The 24,736-nt window shown below is 46.2% G+C and overlaps 2 protein-coding genes across 2 annotated transcripts; both read right to left on the bottom strand.

Moving 5' to 3' along the window:
- Window positions 1-1,382: 1,382 nt before the first annotated feature.
- On the bottom strand, window positions 1,383-21,197 carry vamp8 (vesicle-associated membrane protein 8 (endobrevin)). Its single transcript, XM_073060712.1, has 3 exons — window positions 21,033-21,197; window positions 6,058-6,210; window positions 1,383-1,758 (listed from the first exon to the last, which is right to left on the bottom strand). Exons 1-3 carry the CDS (start codon window positions 21,045-21,047, stop codon window positions 1,618-1,620), a joined length of 309 nt encoding a protein of 102 aa, XP_072916813.1. The 5' UTR covers window positions 21,048-21,197; the 3' UTR covers window positions 1,383-1,617.
- Window positions 15,400-16,010, bottom strand: LOC140739844 (large ribosomal subunit protein uL23-like). The gene has a single exon (XM_073068477.1). The coding sequence runs from the start codon at window positions 15,928-15,930 to the stop codon at window positions 15,463-15,465; it is 468 nt and encodes a 155-aa protein (XP_072924578.1). The 5' UTR covers window positions 15,931-16,010; the 3' UTR covers window positions 15,400-15,462.
- Window positions 21,198-24,736: the final 3,539 nt, after the last annotated feature.

Raw genomic sequence — 24,736 nt, 5'->3', positions numbered from 1 at the left:
AAGGGGCAAAGTAAGCCTGAACATGTTATTCCATTTACGATTATAATTAAACTCAAGCTCTTAATATATAAAATAAACCATCACATCAAATTCATTCTGTCCCCTTGCTTGGAATGCCATATGGGTATACACAGAGGGGCTTGGATAGACTGGACATGGAAAGGATGTTATCCTAGATTCTCCTACATATAATCACATCCTTTTCATGTCCACTCTAACTAAGCTCCTCTACATATACCCATAGGGCATTCCAAGGAAGGGTACAGAATGAATTTGATATAAAGGTTTTTTAATATTAAGAGTTAGTAAATGTTTATTGTTAGTAGGAGAGTCTGGGATAAGGGTGGTAGGGTCTCTACCAAAGGAGGTGTAAGGCGCTCCTTCCCTCCGCTGGCCTGCAGGTCACCCTTGGGCAAGGTGTAGCACCTGCTTAGATCCAACCCCCCCCCCCCCCCGCAATATCAGGGTCATGTGAAGCCATGGGAGCAGGTGCTGGATGGTCGTATGAGCAGCTGGTGCAGATCACAAGTCCTGGCTATGTGACCACTGACACCAGGCAGACAGTCTCTGGAGAGTATTGACAATGGCTGGGCTCACCCGTCTTGTAAAGACACTGTCCTGAAGAAGGCAATGGCAAACCACTTCTGTCAAGAAACTTGCCAAGAACAATCATGGTCAAAGAACACAGCGTGTAACGATGAGTTTAGGATCCATGGGTACACCCTCAGTATAAACGGATGTCCCTTTAGAACAGAGATGGGGAGGAATTCCTTTAGCCAGTGGGTGGTGAATCTGTAGAACTGATTGCCACAGAAGGCTGTGGAAGTGAAGTCAGTGGGTATATTTGAGGCAGAGTTCTTAATTGGTAAGGGAGGATACAGAGACAAGGGACATGGTTGGGACAATGAGATTGAAAAAAATCAGTCATGCCTGAATGTCAGAGCAGACTCAATGGGCTGAAAGGTCAAATTCTGCTCTAATATCATGATTTTAATGGTCTGACCTGGGGTGCTCAATATAGATACATTGAACCCAAACTGCACAACACAGTAGCATAATGGTTAGGGCAATGCATTAATGCGCCAGTGACCGGGGTTCAATTCCTGCCACTGCCTGTGAGGAGTTTTTTATGTTCTCTCTGTGACCATATGAGTTTCATACGGGTGCTCTGGTTTCCTCCCACGTCCCAAAGACATACGGGTTTGTAGGTTAATTGGTCACATTGGGTGTAATTGGGTGGAGCAGACTTGTTGGACCAGAACTGCGCTGCATCTCTAAATTTAAGAAAAAAATAAAATGACAAAGACTTCTTTGTACCAAACCTAAGATCTCTCACATTGATGGGCATCTAATTCACAGAAAAGGAGTAAACATTTTGTATATTTCTCGGTCCTCTTTCTGAAACTTTATTGTTAACTTTTACATTAGGAAGGTTTTTTTTTACAAATGATTTTGCCTGCCTGTGTACAGCTAGAGATATGCTGAAAATGTACAGACCAAAACCAATATCAGAGCCAAAAGAACATCTACATCCCCACTGTACGGAATAGACTGGTAACTGAAGGAACAGAACTTATCATTTATATATATCACCAAAGGATTTAATAGTTCCTGCTGTTAGGGAATTACCCCTGTGGCAAAGAGAATGATCAAAGTCAGGATAATAGCAACAATGACCACCAGCAAGATGATCATCTTCACGTTCTTCCACCAGTATTTCCGAGCCACTTTCTGGGACGTGGTTTTGAAGTGTTCTGACTGCAAAGGAAAACGAGACATTGAATTGGTAGCCGATCCTAGCCACTGATTTCTCCTTCTGTGCATGAAGCACAGTTCAGCAATGTGAGTTTTTAAAGCTGCTCATTCAGCAACACCTGTGTTTTCAAGTTCCCATAGGGTGAATTCCTGACCTAAATATTTTTGTCTCTACCTCACTTCCTTCAGCAAGGGACACCCACTAGGCCTTGTGTAAGTGGAGCTGTCACTTTACTTTTTAGGCCGCTTTAAAACCACTTAAAGTACTTGATACACAGAGGCAAATATAGATCATCATAGCACAGTACAGACCCTCATCCCTTAAAGTTGGCCCAGCCTTTTAACCTATTCTAAGGTCAATCTAACCCTTCCCTTACGCATCGCCCCCCCCATTTTAAAATGTTCCATTGCCTACCTAAGAGTTCCTTTATTACCCCCAATATATCTGCCTCTAACGCCACCCCTATTCCACATACCCACCACCCCCTGAGTAAAAATCCTAAATCTGACATCCCTGCCATACTTTCCTCCAATCACCTTTAAAATATGCCCCCTCGTATTAACCATTTCTGCCCTGGAAAAAATGCCTCTGTCTGTCCACTCTATCTATGCCTCTTATAATCTCGTGCATTTTATCATTTCTGCCCCGGCAATAAAGTATCTAGCCATCTACTCGATCTTTGCCTCTTACCATCTTGTACACCTCTATCAAGTTGCCTCTCATCCTCCTTTGCCCTATGGTAATTATTTGGCCAGACTCTTTGCAAAGAGAGAAATGTTTAGCAGGAAGTTGAGAGCTTACTTTTTGCTGTGTTTTGGACTTTGCAACAGGATTTCCATATTCCTTAGTTTCCATAAGATACAGGAGCAGAATTAGGCCATTCGGCCCATCAAGTCTGCTCTGCCATTTTATCATGATTGATCCAATTTTCCTCTCAGCCCCAATCTCCTGCCTTCTCCCTGCTTCCCTTCGTGCCCTGACCAATCAAGAATCTATCAACCTCTGCCTTAAATTTAATTAAATACATGGCCTCAACTGTCGTAGCAAAGAATTTCACAGATTCACCACTCTCTGGCTAAAGAAATTTCTCCTCATCTCCATTCTAAAAGAATGCTCCTCCATAGGAAACATCCTCTCCACATCCACTCTATCAAGGACTTGCCCCATTCAATTGGTTTTAATGAGGTCTCCCATCATTCTTTGAATTCTAGTGAATATAGGCACAGGGCCATCAAATGCTCTTTGTGTGACAAACCATTCAATCCCGAAATCATCTTTGTGAACATCCTTTGAGCCCTCTCCAGTTTTAGCACATCCCTTCTAAGATAAGGGGCCCAAAACTGCTCACAATACTCCAAGTGAGACCTCAACAGTGCTTTATAAAGTCTCAACATTACATCCTTTCTTTTCTATTCTAGTTCTCTTGAAATGAATGCTAACATCACATTTGCCATCCTCACCTCAGACTCAACCTGCAAATTAACTTTTAGGGAATCCTGCACAAGGACTCCCAAGTCCCTTTGCACCTCAGTTTTTATGTATTTTCTCTCCATTTAGAAAATAGTCGACCCTTTCGTTTCTTCTACCCAAGCGCATGACCAAACACTTCCCGACACTGTATCCCATCTGCCATTTCTCTGCCCATTCTTTTAATCTGCCTAAGTCCTTCTGTAACCTCTCTACCTCCTCAAAACTACCTGCCCCTCCACCTATCTTCATATCATCTGCAAACTTTGCAACAAAGCCATCAATTCCATCATCCAAAATTATCAAAATCATTGTGTCCTTACAGAGAGTTCCTTAGTTTAATATTGCAACCAAAGTATTGGCTATGGAGAGGAGCCTTCTCAGCTGCAGCAGTGTCTTATCCCTAAGGTACATTCTCAAGATGCGGGGTTCAATGTCATAGCCTTCTAGCCCAAGATACTGCTAACTGTGTTGGTGCGTGGCCAAGTGGTTAAGGCATTCGTCTAGTTATCTGAAGGTCACCAGTTCGAGCCTTGGCTGAGGCTGCGTGTGTGTCCTTGAGCAAGGTAATGGGTCCTAATGCCCTTCCCTTGGACAACATCGGTGGCATGGAGAGGGGAGACTTGCAGCTTGGGCAACTGCCGGTCTTCCATAGAAAAAACCCTTGCCCAGGCTTGCCAAGGCGCAAATCCATGGTCTATCAAGACTAATGGAGGCCTACACACTACTGCTGACTGAGCCAATCCAGCACAAGTGATAACACCCTGGTTCACATTTTTTCTGCTATGCTGTAGGCATTTCATTTCAGCAGTTCAGTTAGAGCAGTCTGTTCTGCTTTCAGCCCGTTTGGGTTATCGTTGAAGATAAGGGATGCTGAGGAACTTGTGCCATCCAATTAGGATGGTTGGTCTTGGGTTTTCTATTGTTTGGGTGGAGATGAAGCGAGAGGACACTGGAGAGAACCGGTCATAGGATTCAACCCAGTGGGGGATTGGGATTCGATGGAGCCAGGCAGCAAGATCAACCGAGGATCTGTGAATATGAACTTTGGAAAGAGTTGGGGTCCAACTGGTGCACATTTGACTGTTTAATTATAATGGGCCCTTTTTGTATTTTTTCTTTCTTTTCCTTATGCCTGTTGTTTCTTGGCACTGAGTTGTAACAGAGCAGCAAATGACATGGCATCCTCACAAACCGGGGGTGGACTGGGAGAGCCGTCTCAATCCCACGGGTTTGGTGGGACCGGAGTGTGTACTCCCTAGACTTACACAGCCAAGGAAAACAGTGGGGTTTCACAAGAAATTAGATACCGTGACATGCTGACTTTGATTTACATCAAGCGGCAGTATACTGTCCAACTCCTATACTCAATACCCTATGCAGGACAGCATGCCCAAAGCCTTTTTCACTACCCTGTCTACCTGTAATGGGGCAGGCCACAGGACCTCAAATTGAGAACCAAGGCATTGAACGACTGCCATCTCTATAGTAGGGTTTTCTTTAGTTCAGGGAAACACTAGAGAGGAAGCTAACATGGTACTGAAGCCAAAATGGAGAATTGGCCATAGGATCATTAGGCCAGCAACGGACAGAGCTAAAGATGGCCCGTGGTGGGGCGGGGGGTGACCTCCCAGCCCATCAGCAAAACAGTTACATTCTTCCTATTCTAATGTCTCTATTTTCCTTTTCAGGGCGGCTGGGGTCCTGTCGGGATCTTTGATCTAAAGCGGCACTTAAAACACTGCAGTCATGCATGACGACGTGGCCTGTTCTTGGAGCCTGCTGATTGGCCGCGTTTCGGTATGTCCAGGTTTGGCCTGAATTCAGGCGACTGCATGGCCCAGTGGACATGAATATTCACCGGTGTCACAAACTGAAGCATAGCAGGGGCCGGAACATCGAAGACGGTGAGAATGGCTGATGTAGGGCTCTGCACTGGGTAATCGATTCTAGAGTCAGGGAACTTGAAATAAAAAAGCAATGCTTCAGACTGACTTTAACATCAAAATAGAAATTGTACCTTCTTTCCTCCTAAATGAACAGCTTCGGTCTTGGTAGGAGTTAGATTCTTTTTTTTGTAATAAATTAGTATATTTCAATATAACTATTGATTAACTTATATGAATATGGGGTAAGGACATTGTTATTATGAACAGATATAATGTAATTGGTAGATATTTAAAATCTTTTTTGACCTTATTACATACATTTTCTTGTACTCTGTATTCTTCTATGTAGAAACTAATAAAGATATTGGAAAGAAAAAAATAGGAATTGTTGTCTTCCCTGTTGCTGTGGAAGGAGTGATATCTGTCTCTCCTTTGTTAGTGAGAGCCGGTGGGATGTCAAAATGTTGGACTGAACAGTTTTCCAATGGGCTGTAGTCCATAGTTTCTCTTTGGGGGCGTTGTTGTTGCTTGTACGGTGGGTGGGGGGGAGTGCCGATGTTTTGTGCTACAATAATTTGGGGGGGGGCGGTTGACGTTGCTTGTGTGTGGGAGGGAGACAGGGGATATGGGGATTCTTATGTCTTTTTTCCGTCTGTTACTCTTTGGGGTTTTTTCCCTCCTGTTTCAAGGATGTCTGTGGAGAGTAAGAAGTTCAGGTTGTGCATTATATACGTTCTCTGATATTAAATGGAATGATTGAACTATTGACGGTGGTGTGAAATGGAATGACTTTGAGGAAAAGGTATGGTTAAGTGATTAGTGCGTGTAGAAGGTTGTTGTCAGGACTGAAGGACCTGAGTTTTAGGAAAAGGTTGAATAGGTCAGGACTTTATTCTCTGGCGTGTAGGTCCATCTGTGTAATAATCACCCAACTTTCCAACTTACACTGGCCTGCAGGTCCTCAGTCTTGGTCATGAGATCATCGAGTTTCTCGCCGCGAGCCAGTATCCGGTCAACATTCTCAGACATGATGGTCTTTACTCCTTCCACTTCACTCTGGAGGCTCCGGACACGGTCTGCCTTTACAGGGCCCTCCGCCTGGCAACAGAATACACCAGACAACGGTCAGCAGGTCACAGTGACGGTCAACAGTCAGTCAGCACTCGACGACAGAGGCAGGAGGGCAAAACAATATAACAACGATTGGCATCCCACCATAAAGCGTTGTGGCAGTGTAGTGGTTAGCACAACGCTTTACAGTACCAGCGACCCAGGTTCAATTCCCGCTGCTGCTGCCTGTGGGAGTTTGTACGTCCTCCCCAGGGGGTTCTTATGGGTGTTCAGGTTTCCTCCCACAGTCCATTGTAAATTGTCCCTGATATGTTTTGTAAATTCAAAACATTAAATTGATTCAAAGAAACACACAGCAGTCCAAATTACGGGTGTAACTTCGCCTTCACTTTAAGCAAGGTGTGCAGGTATCACATGGTAGCACAATGATGTATGTAATTAACATATTTTTATATATGTAATGGCTTCTTTGTAATGTTTCACTGCTAAGGCGAACGAAATGGCTTCTCTGTAATGTTCGCTGCTGAGGTAACGGTTTCTCTGTAGCAGCAATGTTTGGGTTATGGCTGGAGATAACAGGACCGTGTATGCATGTTAGCCAGTCGGAGATTGTTGCTCTGTCTTGTGTATCTGGAAGGATGTTTTTTCCGCGGTCTTTTGTCTAGGAGAGATGAAGAGGGAAGACACGTGTGGAGAGAGCTGTTAGACCACTGGATGGAGTGGACTGGGATCTGAGGGCCCGAAGGTCAGCGACACTTGGGGGAGACCGATGGTGGAAGAATGACTGCTGAGTGAGCCTTTGACTTGAATTGGGCCCTTCTTAAATTTTCGTTACTAACCCTCTATTCAGATTAAGATTCATAAAGTTCAATCATTCAATTGCATATGGCGTACTGCCTGATATTTTGCGTTGTGGGTTTGTAACTGGGCATACGTCACACAGCATCCACACAAACGCGATTACCCAGTTTGACCGGGCCGAAGGCTGTTTTCCCTAGACGAACGCGAGCTGGGCGTGCCCGAGGGTTACACATATAACTGGTAATAAATTATTTAAATGAAAAATTATGTTTAACCAACAATAGATAGAGATACAAGATTGCTCAATTATTATTGAAATGTTAAGCACACAACAGTACTGTGATTAGGCTAGAGTTCTATTGAGGGTTACTGGGTGGCAGGCTTGAAGGGCCAGTATCTGTGGGGTGGATAGATAGAGAACAGCGACAGTCAAGAAGGCATGGCAACAGTTGCGATCCAGGAGATTAAGTTCAAAGATCCAAGGAAGTTTATTACCAATGCCTGTACGTATACCATATAAACCTTGAGATTCATTTTCTTGCAGGCACCCACTGAAAAGTGAAGCAATCTAATAAAATCCGTGTAAAACTGCTCAGAACAAAGGCAAGGCCTGTGAGAGTGAGTCGACAGGCTGTGCAGCCGGTTCAGCGCTGAGGCGAGTGAAGTTATCCAGGCCGGTTCCGGAGCCCGGTGGTTGTTGGGCAACAACCGCCGGATGAGAGTAGCGAGGAGAGAGGGAGATGGGACGAGCTCAGGTGGGGTTCCTAGGCTGGCACAGAGTAGTGGGGCCGAACGCCTCTCTTTAACTGATTCGTTTTCCACTCTTGGCCCTCGACGCTTTAATCTGGACTGTAGTGCGCTCTCTTCCGCCAATGGTCAAGCTTCATCCATCTCAAGGTCTTAGAAATAGTTAAAGTCAGCAAAATTACTTCAAATTCTCAGAGTCACAGAGTGTCATGGCATGGAGGCAGGGCCTGTGGCTCAACTTGTCCATGCTGGTCAAGATCGCCGTGGAAACTGGCTGCATCTGCCCACATCGGGCCCAAATGTTTGGAGAGATCCCCCCAAACCTCTCCTATCCTCGTACCTCTCTAAACGTCTCTTACATGTTGCTGCTGTACCTGCCTCAGCCACTTCCTCCGGCAGCTCGTTCCATCTGCCCCCTGTGTATTGAAAATTTACTTTGAACTTTAAATAATGTCAAGTGGCCATGCAATTGTAAAGGAAATAAGTAATTTATTTTCGCACTTTTATCCAAGTTTCTCCTGGCAGAAGTTTTAAGTATTTTACCAGCTATTAAACCTCTATAAGATCAGTTAAAATCGGGCAACGTCAAAGGAACATCCCAGGGCTAACTTGTTCAGCTGAGCTCATTACAGCAGTCTGATGTAATGCATACCTCAGCGGGCAGGTGATATAATGCCCACAGCCATGTCTGATTCTGATTGGCTCAAGATGCTTAACAGGTCGGACAAGAAATTTGATCCAATCTACTGCTGCCGTCAAGAGCAATCTACTATTGATGCTGGAAGATTATAGCTTCTGACGTGCTGTTTCAAGCATTTCAGATGTGGATTCTCAAAACAGACAAAATGTTCCAAGTAAATTTGTTATCGAAGTACATAAACCCGCTGGCCACTTTATTAGGTACCTACTGTACCTAATAAAGTGGCCACTGAGTGCATGTTCATGGTCTTCTGCTGTTGTAGCCCGTCCACTTCAAGGTTCGATGTGTTGTGTGTTCAGAGATGCTCTTCTACACACCACTGTTGTAACGAATTGTTATTTGAGTCACTTTCGCCTTCCTGTCATCCTGAGCCAGTCTGGCCATCCTCCTCCGATCTCTCTCATTAACAAGGTATTTTTGCCCACAGAACTGCTGCTCACTGGATGCTTTTTGCTCATTGCACCATTCTCTGTGTGTGAAAATCCCTGGAAATCGACAGTTTCTGAGATATTCAAATCATCCCGTCTGGAGCCAATAATTGTTACACTGTCAAAGTCACTTAGATCACATCTCTTCCCCAATCTGATGTTAGGTCTGAACAACAACTGACACAAGAGAATCTGCAGATGCTGGAAGTCCAAGCAACACAGCAGGCCAGGCAGCATCTGTGGAAAATAGTGAACAGTCGACGATGTGAAACTCTTTTACATAGATACTGCCTGGCCCGCTGAGTTCCTCCAGCGTTTTGAATGGGTTGTTTGAACAACAACTGAACCTCGTGAACGTTGACGGCTCCTCGGTAGAGATTGTAAAGAGCACCAAATTTCTTGGTGTTCACCTGGTGGAAAATCTCACCTGGTCCCTCAACACCAGCTCCATAGCAAAGAAAGCCCAGTAGCGTCTCTACTTTCTGCGAAGGCTGAGGAAAGTCCATCTCCCACCCCCCATCCTCATCACATTCTACAGGGGTTGTATTGAGAGCATCCTGAGCAACTGCATCACTGCCTGGTTCGGAAATTGCACCATCTCGGATCGCAAGACCCTGCAGCGGATAGTGAGGTCAGCTGAGAAGATCATTGGGGTCTCTCTTCCTGCCATCATGGACATTTACACTACACGCTGCATCTGCAAAGGAAGAAGCATTATGAAGGACCCCATGCACCCGTCATACAATCTCTTCTCCCTCCTGCCATCTGGGAAAAGGCTCCGAAGCATTCAGGCTCTTACGACCAGACTATATAACAGTTTCTTCCCCCAAGCTATCAGACTCCTCAATACCCAAAGCCTGGACTGACACCTTGCCCTACTGTCCTGTTTATTATTTATTGTAATGCCTGCACTGTTTTTGTGCACTTTATGCAGTCCAGTGTAGGTCTGTAGTCTAGTATAGCTTTCTCTGTGTTATTTTTTACGTAGTTCAGTCTAGTTTTTGTACTGTGTCGTGTAACATCATGGTCCTGAAAAATGTTGTCTCATTTTTACTATGCACTGTACCAGCAGTTATGGTCGAAATGACAATAAAAGTTGACTTGACTTGACTTGATTTGATGTCTGCATTCTTTGTGCATTGTACTGCCACCTGATTGACTGATTAGATATTTGCATTAATGAGCAGGTGATCAGAGTATAACTTCACCTTCAGTAGTCTGACATAATACAAACGACAGCAGTCAGGTGACTAAAAGTCCATCAGAATGTCTGATTCCGATTCAAAGTTCAAAGTAAGTTTATTATCAAAGTACATATATGTCACCATACACAAACCTGAGATGGACTCTACCTCAAGACGTACAACTGGTCGAACAAGGAATTTGTTCTAATCTATTCCGTCACCACAAGGAACATACTAATGAGGAACAAAGCTGAAGGGAAATTCCAAATTTTGTCTTGTTGAGTAAAGTTTCCCACCATTTCATACAGGACTTCTTGATTTCCACCACAAGGTTCCAAGTAAAATTTATTATAAAATTATGTACATATATGTTACCATTACCTACCGTTCTCTAAGTAAGCTATTCTAATACAGCTCCTTAAATAAAAAGTCCTAGTCACCTAATACAGATATTGTATAAGATAGCAAGGCCATCCCCCGATTCTCTCCAATTACTTTCTTTTCAAAACCTTTTTTCATTTTCACTCTGAAGCCTGAGTTCCCACACGAGCAGGTTCAGGAACAGCTACTTCCCGTCAACTGTTTGGTTCCTGAACCAACCGGCACAATCCTAATTATGCCTCAGAATAGTAACACTTTGTTACACCTGCTCGTAAATGCAAATACCTAATCAGCCAATCTTGTGGCAACAACTCAATGCATGAAAGCATGCAGACATGGTTAAGAGTTTCTGTTGTTGTCCAGACCAAACACCAGAATGGGGGAAGAAATGTGATCTAAGTTTCTTTGACCGTGGAATGAATTTTGGTGCCAGACAGGGTGGTTTGAATAATGTGGTGAACTACATATACCTGTCTGGACACGCCCCCTGCTGACTGCTCCTGTGGCTCCTCCCACAGACCCCTGTATAAAGGCGATTGAGGTCTGAGCCCGGCCTCTCTGTCTCCAGGATGTAGCATGGTGGTCAACCACTGCTTGTTCCTTCTTCCAGTCAATAAAAGCTGATATCTCGCCTTTACGTCTCAGAGAGAGTTATTGATGGTGCATCAAGTATCTCAAAAAACTGCTGATCTCCGGGGATTTTCACATATAACAGTCTTTAGAGCTTACAGAGAATGGGGTGAAAAACAAAAAAAAACACATTCAGTAAGTGGGTGAAAATGCCTCGTAAATGAGAGAGGTCAGAGGAGAATGGCCTCAAGATGACTGGAAGGCGACAGTAACTCAAGTAACCATTTGGGTTCTGACAGTGGTGAGCAGAAAAGCATCTGTGAACACACAACACGGTGAACCTTGAAGGGGATGGGCTACAGCAGCAGAAGACCACGAACAGACACGCGATGTATTATTGGGTGCAGGAGGTCCCACTGAGTGTGAAATGCATCGAGGATGCGCTGGGGACAGCCTACGTGCTAACCTTTGAATCCTTAATCTTTAAAGATCCGCCTATTTGCTGATTTAGCCATTCAGGGTCAGTTAGTGTTGTCATGTTTCCGGCGCCAAGGTAGCATGCCCAGAATTCACTTGCCCTAACCCGTACACCTTTGGAATGTGGGAGGAGACCGGAGCACCCGGAGGAAACCCAGGCGGTCTTGTGGGGGGGGTGGGGGGGAACGTACAAACTCCTTACAGTCAGCAATGGGAATCAGACTCTCAGTCTTTCAGCTGGCACCAGAACGCATTGTACTAACTCCTACGCTGCTGTGCCGCTCCTGAAATCTGAGATCTCAGAGGATCCACTTTGCTTTAGTCTGACAGTCCAACTCAGTGTTTCATGTTAGAACAGTCAGATCAATGGTTTGAAACAACGTCACAGGATCTTTTTGACTTACGCGAGATGCCAGAGTTGAACATCTCATTTTAAGCATCTCGTTGTGGTAGACAGTTGGCAGGGTGGAGATACGTCTCTACCAAAGGAGGTGTAAGGCGCTCCTTCCCTCCGCTAGCCTGCAGGTCACCCTTGGGTAAGGTGTAGCACCTGCTTAGCCCCCGATCAGGGTCATGTGAAGCCATGGGAGCAGGTGGTGGATGGTCGTATGAGCAGCCGGTGCAGATCACAAGTCCTGGTTATGTGACCACTGACACCAGGCAGACAATCTCTGAAGAGTAATGATAACGGCTGGGGTCACCCGTCTTGTAAAGACACTGCCCAGAAGAAGGCAATGGCAAACCACTTCTGTAGAAAAATTTGCCAAGAACGATTATGGTCATGGGACCATGATCGCCCACGTCATACGACACGGCACATAATGATGATGTCATATGACACAGGACATAATGATGACGATGATGATGTCGTGGTGGTGGACAGGCTTGTGAGTTACTGAGATCCCGAAAGTGATGCCGTCTGGAGTTTAGCTCCTGGTAGGGTCACCATGGCAATAAGGCCAAAGAGGAGGTTCCAGACAAAGACCGATCCAACCAAGACTTCAGCGGTGGAGCTGGCGGAAGATGGTGACGCTTCACAACAGCAATGAAGGTGGAGGAAGGCTGCAGCAGTGAAGGGTCCCCAGTCATCTTGCCACGGGCCCCTGACCCCAACCTGTCGAGGACTGTGTGGTGACTGGCTGTGCATCAGCCTCCCCACATTAAACAAAGTCACGCACAAGCGTTCTCCGTTAAGGAAATAACCCCTCGGGAGAACACGATACTGGACTTAAACACAGAATGCAGAAGGCGCTGGGGTCAAAGCAACACGCACACCATGCTGGAGGAAATCAGCAAGTTGGGCAGCACCTGTAAAAACGTTGACTGTTCGTTTCCACGGGAGCTGCTGCGTTGTGTGTGATACTGAGCTTGACTGATTGTACTACACCAACATCAGTAGAAACCATCTGGTGCTTCAAGGTGACCGACACCGACACGTTGGGCGGCAGAGACAGGGAAGGAAACTTCTGCTGGGAGCCTGTGATCCGACTAATCTCCAGAGGCACAGAAGCCGGAACGTGCAGCAGCAAGCGGGGAACTGAGGGAACCCAGTGGGACGAGGATGAGGAGCATCCCTCATCTGGGCCTCGGCTGTGCATCTCCCTCCACAGAGGCTGCCTGACCCACTGGGTCCTTTCAGCTTCCTGTTTGATTCTCTTCAGGGCAGGCTTAGGATAATGTGTGCCACTGAACACAAGTAAACACCAGAGATTATCCTCCGTAATGGCCCAGGTGTAGATAGCGTAACGTAATTCTGCTGAAAATGTGGTTTCAAAGTTCAAAGTACATTTAAAAGTATGTCAAGTCAAGTCAAGTCGCTTTTATTGTCATTTCAGCCATAAAGCACTGGTACAGTACACAGTAAAAAACAAAACAACGTTCCTCCAGGACCCTGGTGCTACATGAAACAACACAAAACTACACTAGACTATGTGAGACAGCACAAGGCTACACTAGACCACGTAAAACAACATAAAAACTGCACTAGACTACAGACCTGCTCAGGATGACATAAAGTGCACAAAATAGTGCAGGGCAGTACAATAATCAATAAACAAGACAATAGGCACAGCAGAGGACAAATTTCAATATAATAATAAATGATGTAGATGTCAGTCTAGACTCTGAGTATTGAGGAGTCTGATGGCTCGGGGGAAGAAACTGTTGCACAGTCTGGTCATGAGAGCCCGATTGCTTTGGTACCTTTTGCCAGACGGCAGGAGGGAGAAGAGTTTGTGTGAGGAGTGCGCGGGGTCCTTCATAATACTGTTAGCTTTGCGGGTGCAGCGTGTAGTGTAAATGTCCGTGATGGCGGGAAGAGAGACCCCGATGATCTTCTCGGCTGACCTCACTATCCGCTGCAGGGTCTTGATGTACACATTATACAACCGTGATACAGGCAGCCACAAAACAAAGAAACCCAATAGATCGCATTAAAAAAAGAGAAGTGTCGAACTCCCAACGTGCAGAGAGGAAAAAAAAGCAAATCATGCAAACAATAAATATAAGCAAATAGCGTTCTGAACGGAAGTCCACACAGAGTGAGCCCAACCACGGACTCTTAGTTCAGCGCAGGGCTGAGTAAACATCACAGAGAAGCGAGGTGAATCGGCCCATCCCTCGCCTCAGGCCCCGTCATCCTGACCTTTTCAATCTGGCCCGGTGCCTAAGTCATCGTCTAAACATTGGGTTCAGTCGCTTTGCTTCAATAAGCTCTGGGGCCTGGATCCTGCTGCCTCGATTCGGCCTGTACCCGACCTTTCCCATTCAGCCCAGCACTTTAAATCGATCAAACCTCGGCTCCTCCTCACTCCCGGTGACTCGCCTCGCTTTGGTTCTGCCGCGTTGAATTGCCTCCGGGTCCAAAGGGATGTTGAAGCCTATTGCTTGAGATGATCTTTTACCCGAAAAAGAGTGACCGACAAAATGTTTAGTTGATTTCATTGCCACCGGCCAGAAGTCGCTAAGAGTCACCGGCACCATCTTAAACCATCCTAAAGAGGTAAAAAGGTGGCCAGGCTGGGGAGAATCTGAAATGCTATGTTGATGTTGTATAAGTGAGGCCTAATCTGAAATATCATGTACAGTTCTGGTCATCTACCTACAGGTGAGATGAAAGAGAAGATTTGCAAGGATGTTGACAGGATTTGAGGACCTGAGTTACAGGGAAAGATTAAATAGGCTACAACCTTATTCCCTGGCGTGTGGGAAAATGAGGGAGATTTGGTAGAGATATAATCAAATGATGATGCGTATAGATAAGGTTAATGCAAGCAGGCTTTTTCCACTGAGGTTCTGTGAATCTAAAGCAGGAGGTCATAGGTTAAGGGTGAAAGGTGAACTATTCAAGCAGAACCTGAGAGGGAACTTCTTCATTCAGAAGGTGGTTTGAGTGTGCAATGGGCTGCCAAAGGAGTGGCCGGTGCAGATCTGATTTCAACATTTCAGAGAAGTTTGGATGAATACATAGATGGGAAGGGTATGGAGGGCTATGGTCCAGGTGCAGGTTAATGGGACAAGACAGGATAACATTTCAGTATCGACCAGACGGGCCGAAGGATCTATTTCTGTGCTACAGTGCTCTACGACTCTATGAGTGAAACAGAGATGTTATCAGAAAAGATCTGGTGATAAGAGGCTGTTCTCTGGCAAAGGTGTACTTGTTAACAGGGAGGCCTTCAAAAGTGGAATTTCGAGACTGTATGTGCCTGTCAGATTTGATAGAGGCATACAAATTTATGAGGGGTATACATTGGGTAGATGTAAGCAGGCTTTTTCCATTGAGGTTGGGTGGGACTACAACTAGAGGTCGTGGGTTAAGGGTGAAAGGTGAAAAGTTTTAGGGGAAAAATGAGGGGAAACCTCTTCTCTCGGAGGGTTGTGAGAATGTGGAATGAGCTGCCAGCACAAGTGTTGCATCCCATCTTGATTTCTTTTTTTTTCTCTTTAAATTTTTTATTGCAATATTTATAAAGGTCTTCCTGTAAACAGATCAGATGATGCCAATCTTATTAGCGACATCCAATGCATCATAGTCTGGGGCCAGGCGTACATAGGCTTTCTTTTCACCATCACACCTGATAAGCGTGTTGACTTCGGCTACATCAATGTCATACAGTTTCTTAACAGCCTGTTTGATTTGGTGCTTGTTGGCTTTTATATCAACAATGAAAACCAAGGTATTGTTGTCCTCAGTTTTCTTCCTAGCAGACTCAGTGGTGAGAGGGAATTTAATAATAGCGTAATGATCCAACTTGTTCCTCCTGGGACCACTCTTTCTGGGATACTTGGGCTGCCTTCTCAATCTGAGTGTCTTTGGTCTCCTGAAGGTGGGTGTTGTCTTAACTTTCTTCCGCCTGTGACTGTGAACACCTTTCAAAATGGCCTTCTTAGTCTTCAAGGCTTTAGATTTAGCTTCAGTCTTGGCAGGGACAGCTTCCTTCTTCATCTTCGGAGCCATCTTAGGGAAAGCGAGCGTGCACGGGGTTGCCCCGTCTTGATTTCAATGCTTAAGAGAATTTTGGACAGGTACATGGGTATGGAGGGCTATAGTCCTGATGCAGGTCGATGGGAGTAGGTGATTTAAGTGTTTCAGTACAGACTAGATGGGCCAAAGGGCCTGCTTCTGTGCTGTACTTTTCTATGACTCCAAGACGCAAGTGGCACAAACAGCCACTCGATGCTAGTTAACAGCTGATGACCACTTCAGCTGTGTTGTGGCACCCAGTAGAGGGTCCATGGCAAAACTGACCACATTTTTGACATTTTGGTGGCTGGGGTTTTAACTAGCACTCACCCTCACACCGACCGGCTGTTTGGGAGTGAACGTATTGATTACAGCCTCAGGATGTGGTCAAAGCGAAGAGGCCAGACTAAGAGCGGTCCTCCAGGTTCGGGGGTTCAGCTCAGGGCCAACACCCCTGACTGGTCAAACAAAACTGTTCCGGAGAATCCTTCTACATCTGAGTGTGACGGTGTTCCCGAGTCTCCACCCGGGAATCACAGGGAAACCAAGAGGGAGCTACTGGCACGATGAAGGAAGCCCTGGACACTGAGCACAATGGAGAAGATGGCCAAGGGCAGACAGGCGCAGGACCTTGCTGGTTGCCCTAAACGCCGGCAGCACAAATGAGCAAGTCAGGTTATTGTTGGAGCTGCCTTGTTTTTGAAAGTGAAACTTAAAAGGTTTCCACTTAATGCGTCGTAAGTGTTGCAAAGTCCTTGAGAAGTAAGGAGATGAGTTACTTCATCATCTAACTGAGTGTTAATTTAAATTAGGGATACAGCATAGTTGGGGCAGATGAGGCTCGTTAGCCATGGTTTTCTGCTCATCTAGGAGAAGGAAAAATCTGCTCTCAAACCTCCTCCGCTCACGGGAAAGGCTTCAGGAGTAAACCCCGAGGCAAAATCCGGAGCCGGATTCCCTAAGGGAGTTCTACGCCTCCTGTGATGTCGCTGATCTTGCTGGGCTCTGCCGTTCCTTTGAATTCATCTGCTGCATGGGGAAGGGGGAGCCTGCTCTCCATATTGTACTGCCCTGGCCAGCGAATCAAGAAGACAGCTGGGAATCCACACACGTGTCGGCCCCGACCAACAGAGGGTGTCAAACATCACGGGACCTTCAGGCCCAAGCAGCCCATGTGACCAGTCCGGCACATGTTTGGACTGTGGGAGGAAACCGGAGCACCCGGAGGAAACCCGCACAGTCGGGGTGAGAACGTGCAAACTCCTTACAGGCAGCGGCAGGAATTGAACCTTTGTCTGTGTGTAGCCGGAGTTTCGAAAGACATGTGACTTTTTTTTTAGAAAGAATCATACAGTTTGGAAACCGGCCCTTTGGCCCTTTGAACCTACGCACTTACAATGGAGAGCAATGCAGGTGGTGAGTAGTTGAGATGTTTTGGCTGCAAGCAGTGCCCCAAGGGTCTGCGGCCTGGGATGACTGATCTCACTAAGGCAGCTGCCTTCGTGTGACGTACCCTGTACAACCTGCTCTGCACAACTCGAAAGAAATGTCTGCGGAGGTGGTTGACGCCACAGTAGAGTAACGCTTTGCAGTACCAGTGACCAAGAGATTGCGGGTTCAGTTCCTGTCACTGTCTGTAAGGAGTCTGTACGTTCTCCCTGTGGCCGTCTGGGTTTCCTCCGGGTGCTCTGGTTTCCTCCCACAATCCAAAGACGTACAGGGCAGGGTTAGTAAGTTGTGGACGTGCCACGCTGGCGCTGGAAGCATGGCGACTCTTGTGGGCTTTTTCCAGCACGTCCTGGGACCGTGTCGGGCGCTGACGCAAGCGATGCATTTCACTGTGTGTCTCGCTGCACGTGACAAATAAAACTAATCAGATTGGGGAAAATTCCCTTAGGTTAAGGAGAGGTCCCAGAGGAGATAATGGATGTAATGTGAGAAAGGAGGGAGAATGGAAAGTGGAGAGACTTTCTGACAGTGTTTGTCAGAAAAATAATGAAACTAATTTATGAAGCATTGAAAAAAACAACTTCCTTCCTTGCAGTCAACAAGTCTGCAGAGAGGGAAGCAATCTTTGTGAAATCCATTAGAGTCTTAAAATTTGACAGAAAAGAGGAATTTCAAAAGGCATGTGATAGTTGTTTAGAAAGAGAGTAATATAGTACAAAATCAGGCCCTTCAGCCCATTGAGTCAGTACTGACCATCAAACACCCACTCGCCTCAGTCATCACCTTTCCTGCCCAGTTATTATCCAGCCATCACCCACTCAGCCTCGGAAATCACCCGTCTGGCCCCAGGTATCACCCGTCAGCTCTGGGTATCAGCAGCATTTCTCCAGCCATTAGCTGGAAGTCTCGATTAGCTGCTTTTAGGCATGATCACCGTTTCTCGCACTGTACTTCTCAGTTACCTTTTATTTTCACAACAAGCTTAAGTTTCAGAGGTGATTGTTGAGACTGCAACATGGTGTTGCAATACTGTCCATGTGATATCCCCACACGGATGTAAAATCCACCTTTACAGCTTTCCCTTGTTCAGCATGGCGTGGTCTAACAGATAATGCAGTCTCACAAACACGAGAAAATCTATAGGTGCTGGAAATCCAAGAAAAACACACAAAATGCTGGAGGAACTCAGCAGGCCAGGTAGCATCTATGGAAAAGAGTAAACCGTCGGTGTTTCCGGTCGAGACCCTTCATCAGGACTGGAAAAGAAGACGAGAAGTCAGAGGAAGAAGTGGGGGAGAGGGGAGGAAGACGTACAAGGGGGTAGGTTAATGGGTGAAACTGGGGAGGGAGTGAAGTAAAGAGCTGGGAGGTTGACTGGTGAAAGAGATAAAGGGCTGGAGAAGGGGGAATCTGATAGGAGAGGACAGAAGACCATGGAAGAAAGGGAAGGGGGAGGAGCACCAGAGGGAGGTGATGGGCAGGTAAGGAGATAAGGTGAGAGAGGGAAACAGGAATGTGGAATGGTGAAGTGGGGGTAGAATTACCAGAAGTTCGTGAAATCTATGTTCATGCCATCAGCTTGGAGGCAGTCTGCTGGTTAGTACTAGGAGGGAGGGGGGTAATTTCCCAGCCTATCTAATTTTAGATGAAACCAGATGTGAAATAACGTCCACTCCCTGAAGAAAATACGCACCAAACTTGTGTTTGGGATCGTGCAAAGATACCGGGAGCATTTTGATGTGGTGAGGTCATGGGAAGCCGATTATCTCTCAGCACATTTGAGATGAATTTCAACAATGCATCTGAGATGAATGACGACCAAGTCTTTCTGTTAGAGCCATGTAATTAACAAAGCATCAAGAATTTGCTCCGGGCAACTTTTTCAAGTCGCCCTGCGGTTTCCTCTTTAAGATGGCTAAGATCTTCATCATCATTGTTATGTGCCGCGTCGTATGACATCATCATTGTGTCCTGTGTCGTATGACATCATCATTACATGCCATGTGGTATGACATGGGCGAACATGGTCTATCCATGACCATGATTGCCTTGGCAAGTTTTGCTACTGAAGTGGTTCTTTACAAGACGGGTGACCCCAGCCATTATCAATACTCTTCAGAGATTGTCTGCTTGGTGTTGGTGGTCACATAACCAGGACTTGTGATCTGCTCCGGCAGCTCGTACGACCATCCACCTGCTCCCATGGCTTCACGTGACCCTGACTGGGGGGAGCTGGGCAGGTACTACACCTTCTTCAAGGGTGACCTGCAGGCCAGTGGAAGGACTAGAGCACCTTACATTTCCTTTGGTAAAAGCTTATCTCCGCCCCCACCACCTGGAGATGCACAGTTCTACCACAAGCCTCAAAACCAAGCTTACTTTTTTATTGTAATGAAATCAGGCTGACATAGAAGAATGGGCCTTCAGTACTTGAAGACAGTTAGCAATAAAATTTTTCTTCCCATGACAGAAAGCACTGTACCATCAGGAGGAGGTACAGCAGCTTGAAGGCGCACATTCAACGTTTTAGGGACAGCTACCTCCCCTCCGCCATCAGCTTTCTGAATGGGCAATGAACCCATGAATCCTACTTCACTATTTTTGCTAGAGAACTCCATCGACGCTGCCTGACGTGCTCAGTTCCTCCAGCATTTTGTGTGTGTTACTCTGGATTTCTAGCATCTGCAGAAACTCGTGTGCACCCATCTTTCCTCTCTTTTTGCACTACTTATTTAATTTATGTAAATATATTTCTTTATTGTATTTATTTATAGAGATACAGCATGGAACAGGCCCTTCTGGCCCTTTGAGCTGTGCTGCCCAGCATTTGCCTGATTTAATCCCAGCCTAACCACGGGACAATTTACAATGCGCAATTAACCTACCAACCGGTTCATCTCAGGATTGTGGGAGGAAACTGGAGCACCCGGAGGAAAGGGGGAGGGCGTACAGACTCCTTACAGGCAGCGGTGGAAATTGAATCCAGATCACCTGTGCTGTAAAGCGTAGTGTAACCCCTATGCTTTCTTACTGTAATTTACAGTATATTTTACATAATGCTCTGTACTGCTGCAAGTCAGTGATAATAAGCCTGATTCAGATCCTGATCTATTAGGAGAGTTGGCACTGAAAAACAAATAATCTTTTGTATGCTAGATTAATGGAGAGCAAGCAGTGGCCATTCAGCCCATTGTGCCTGTTCTAACTCTTTGAAAGAGTTAACCAAGTTTCACCAGGCAATGAGTAAGTCACGCAGGTGCAAGCAAACTGAAAGGACAAATTGTCAAGTACACCAGGTGTGTCAGAACAAAAGATCTAGCCTATTTTTACCAAGAGTCAGAGCAAGAATTCCTGTATACGTGCACACTAGATAAAAACTAAAAGAAATTCTTTGCCATACAGCAGAACATCTGGTAAATGCAGCTGGTTAGTAAAGTACAATAAGCTGCACAAATGATCAACCAGGCTAGCTGGCTGCAGGAGAAATCTTGGCTGCACTAGCTGGGGCCTCGCCGTCAGAAGTCAAGTCTAAACAGTGGGCGGACTCATCATCCATTCCAGGAGTGAGTACACACACGACACACGGAGCAAACTGCTTCAAGCAAACGAGTTGAGAAACTCGTGATTAACTTTCCAGTTCTACTTACCGCGGTCGCTGCCATGGTTTCCCACTGGAATATCAGTCCCTCTTTAACTTTCAGCCCAAGAGATTCATGTACTTAATTCACCAATAATTCAGTTCAAGTGGGCACAGTGCTTCCTGCTTCTTAAATGTCATCATTTCTCGCATAACTTCCTGCTTCCTACGTAATTACCATGAAGAGTGGACCAGCCCTCACAGCACTAACCCCTTCAGCACTGCAGCCACACCTGTATCCAGGTAAAGAGAACAGGCAGAGCAGTGGCTCTCAGCAGCCACTTTATTGGGTACACCTGTGCGTTCATGCAAATATCTAATCAGCCAATCATGTGGCGGCAACTCAATGCATAAAAGCATGCAGTCGTGGTCAAGAGGTTCAGTTAAACATCAGAATGGGGGGGGGGGGGGGAAGAAATGTGATCTGAGTGACTTTGACTGTGGAATGATTGTTGGTGCCAGACAGGGTGGTTTGAGAAACTGCCGATCTCCTGGGATTTTCATGCGCAAGACTCTCTAGAGTTTACAGAGAATGGTGCAAGAAACAAGAAACATCCAGCGAGCGGCAGTTCTGTGGGCAAAAACACCTTGTTAATAATGAGAGAGGGCAGAGGAGGACGGCCAGACTGGTTCAAGCTGACAGGAAGACAACAGTAACTCAGATAACCACACGGTACAACAGTGGTGTGCAGAAGAGCATCTCTGAATGCACAACACGTCAAACCTTAGAGTGGATTGAACTACAGCAGCAGAAGACCTTAAACTTACTCTCAGTGGCCACTTTATTAGGTAGAGGAGGTATCTAACAAAGTATCCATTGAGTGTACAGTTGTTCACCTTCCTCTGTGCTCTGGAATTCCTGCTCCAGAATTTTGAGCAGGCAATCCAGACTAGCACCTCAGTGGAGGTAGAGTACTGGAGCCTCAGGGTTAAAGGACTTCAAATCAGTTGTTGAACCAAGGCATTTTTTTTTTTTAAATTCAGAAATATACTATATACGCCTGTTTGTTGTGAGGGCAAGACATTTGAAAGCTCCAGGTTTCTAGGAGGGAGCATCACCAGTATTCTGTCCTGATCCAAGAATGTGCACCAGCACTCAGGTCGCTAAAGAAATTTGGCCACTCCCCTTTGACCCTCATCGAGTTTTACCGATGCACCATAGAAAGCACCCTACCCAGATGCATGACAGGTTGGTATGGCGACAGGTTGGTATGGCAACAGTCTGGTAAGACTGGTAAGGCATCCATCACTAAAGAGCCTTCATCACCCAAGACATGCTCTCTTCTTATCCTTGCAAGCACCCTAAGTACCCATTCACCTCGTCCCTCACCTCCATTCGGGGCCCCAGACTGTCCTTGCAGGCCAGGCGACACTCTACCTGTGAGTCTGCTGGGGTCGTCTATTGTGTCCAGTGCTCCTGATGCAGCCTCCTCTACATTGGTGAGACCCATCGTAAAATGGAGGACTGCTTCATCAAACACCTCCGCTCCATCTGCCCAAAGTGGAACTTCCCGCTGGCCAGACATTTTAATTCCCATTCCCATTCCCGTTCCGACATGTTGGTCCAATGCCTCCTCTTGTGCCAGGCTGAGGCCACCCTCAGGGTGGAGGAGCAACGCCTTATATTCCATCTGGGTAGCCTCCAACCAGATGGTATGAACATTGATTTCTCCTTCCGGTAAAAAATTTCCCTCCCCCTCCCCTCTTCTTCTATTCCCCATTCTGGCCTCTTACCTCTCCTCACCTGCCTATCACCTTCCCCTGGTGCCTCTGTTTCCCGTTCTCCTACGGTCCACTCCCCTCTCCTATCAGATCCCTCTCCAGCCCCTTACATTTCCCACCCACCTGGCTTCACCCATCACCTTCCAGCGACCCTCCTTTCCCCTCACCCCATCTTTTTATTCTGGTGCCTTCCCCCTTCCTTTCCAGTCCTGAGGAAGGGTTCCGGCCCACAGTTTGCTGCCTGACTCACCGAGCCCCTTCAGCATTTAGCATGCGTTGTGCTTATTGCCTCTGCTCGGGAGGAGCTACAGTACAGGAGAATACAGTACATGCAATTTGCAGTCAGCTCTTTACAATGCTGCTTCCCCTCAGCTTTCAGTTTCCTGAGCAGACAGTGAACCTGTGAACACTACCTCACTATTTTTGCACTACTTGCTTGATTTAATTTTATATATATTTGTTACCTTAATTTATGGCACTTTTTAATGTTTGGCGCTGTAACGCTTCCACAACACCACAAATTTCTCAATATATATCTGCGATTCTAAACCTGATTCTAATGCTCAACGGCTCTGAGCAAAACCACAAGAAACTGTAAAGAGCTGTGGACATGGCTCAGCGCATCTCATAAACCAGCCGCCCCTCCACGGACTCCGTTTGCACTTCTCACTGCCTCAGTAAAGCGGCCAGCACAAAGTCTCCACCCACCCCGGGCACCCCCTCTTCTCCCCCCTCTCACTTTGACAGAAGAAACAAACGACTGAAAGCACTTAACACCAGGCTCAGGGACAGCGTCTATGCTACTGTTATAAGGCTACTGAACAGTTCCCTAGTACAATAAGATGAACTCTTGACCTCTCGTTGTTGTGATCTCGCACTGTACTGCACTTTCTCTGTAGCTGTTACACTTTATTCTGTTCTACGTCACTGCACTGTGCAATGATTTGATGAGTACGAACGGTGTGCACGTTTTTCACCCTGTCTCGGCACACTTGGCCATAAAACCATAAGACGTGGAAGCAGAATTAGGCCATTCAGCCCATCGTGTCTGCTCCTCCATTCTATCGTGGCTCACTTAAAGAGAGAATAGCTTTATTCGTCGCATGTACACCGGAAAATTGAAGCGTACCGTGGTGTGCCAGGTGTGCGATGTGCGAGGAAGCGGAAGCAAGGCGAGCGGGCAGGAGTCCGTGTCAGGAGAAAAGCAAGCCCCAGCTGGCCGGCTCTCCCGTCCATTCTGCTCTCCAATGGACACTAAATTGGACTACATCTGTGGCAACGAAATACACGGCGGGGGTACAGACACAGACAGAATCCCAGACGCCGCCATTCAGCTGATTATTCATGTAACAGATTTTCCTCCCAAGCCATCGGACTACCAACCTACTGCCCTCTGCTGTGCCTATTGTCTTGTTTATTATTTATTGTAACGCCTGCACTGTTCTGTGTACTTTATGTAGTCCTGGGTAGGTCTGTAGTCTAGTGTAGTTTTCATGTTGTTTTACGTAGTTCAGTGTAGTTTTTGTGTTGTTTCATGTAGCACCATGGTCCTGAAAAACGTTGTCCCGTTTTTACTATGTACTGTACCAGCAGTTGTGGTCGAAATGACAATAAAAAGTGACTTGACTTGACTTGAAGTGTGTTGCTTATGTCAACGTGAAACCAATCCCAATTCCAACTGATGCTCAGACAAGCTCTCATAACAATATCTCTGCAAAGCCAATGTCAAGGTTCTCCCAGAGGCCACAGTCCTTGCATTGAGACCCTAATTACACCCACTCTGCTTCAACAGCAGTTCACAGGTTTTATACACTCCTGAAATAAGCACCCTGTATGGACCTCTACCTGACTGGCTGTGGTAAAGGGTATTTCTCTGCAGAAACCTTTCTATGTGGGGCAGGTGGTATGGCATGATGCACCTGTTCCAGCCTGTCAGGAAGATCCCTGACCACCTCACATCTGGTTTGTGGGACAGGGATCGTACACTTGCCT

This window comes from Hemitrygon akajei, chromosome 1, assembly GCF_048418815.1.
Source record: "Hemitrygon akajei chromosome 1, sHemAka1.3, whole genome shotgun sequence".
In the NCBI taxonomy this organism is placed as follows: Eukaryota; Metazoa; Chordata; class Chondrichthyes; order Myliobatiformes; family Dasyatidae; genus Hemitrygon; species Hemitrygon akajei.
This window is presented reverse-complemented; position numbering and strand designations above follow the sequence as displayed.

Excerpts from the sequence above, each read along its gene's own strand:
- vamp8 (XM_073060712.1), bottom strand. Across the intron at positions 1,759-6,057 it reads CTGAGGACCTGCAGGCCAGT|TCAGAACACTTCAAAACCAC; the intron begins GTAAGTTGGAAA and ends TTTCCTTTGCAG.
- LOC140739844 (XM_073068477.1), bottom strand. The coding sequence starts at position 15,930 with ATGGCTCCGAAGATGAAGAAGGAAGCTGTCCCTGCCAAGACTGAAGCT.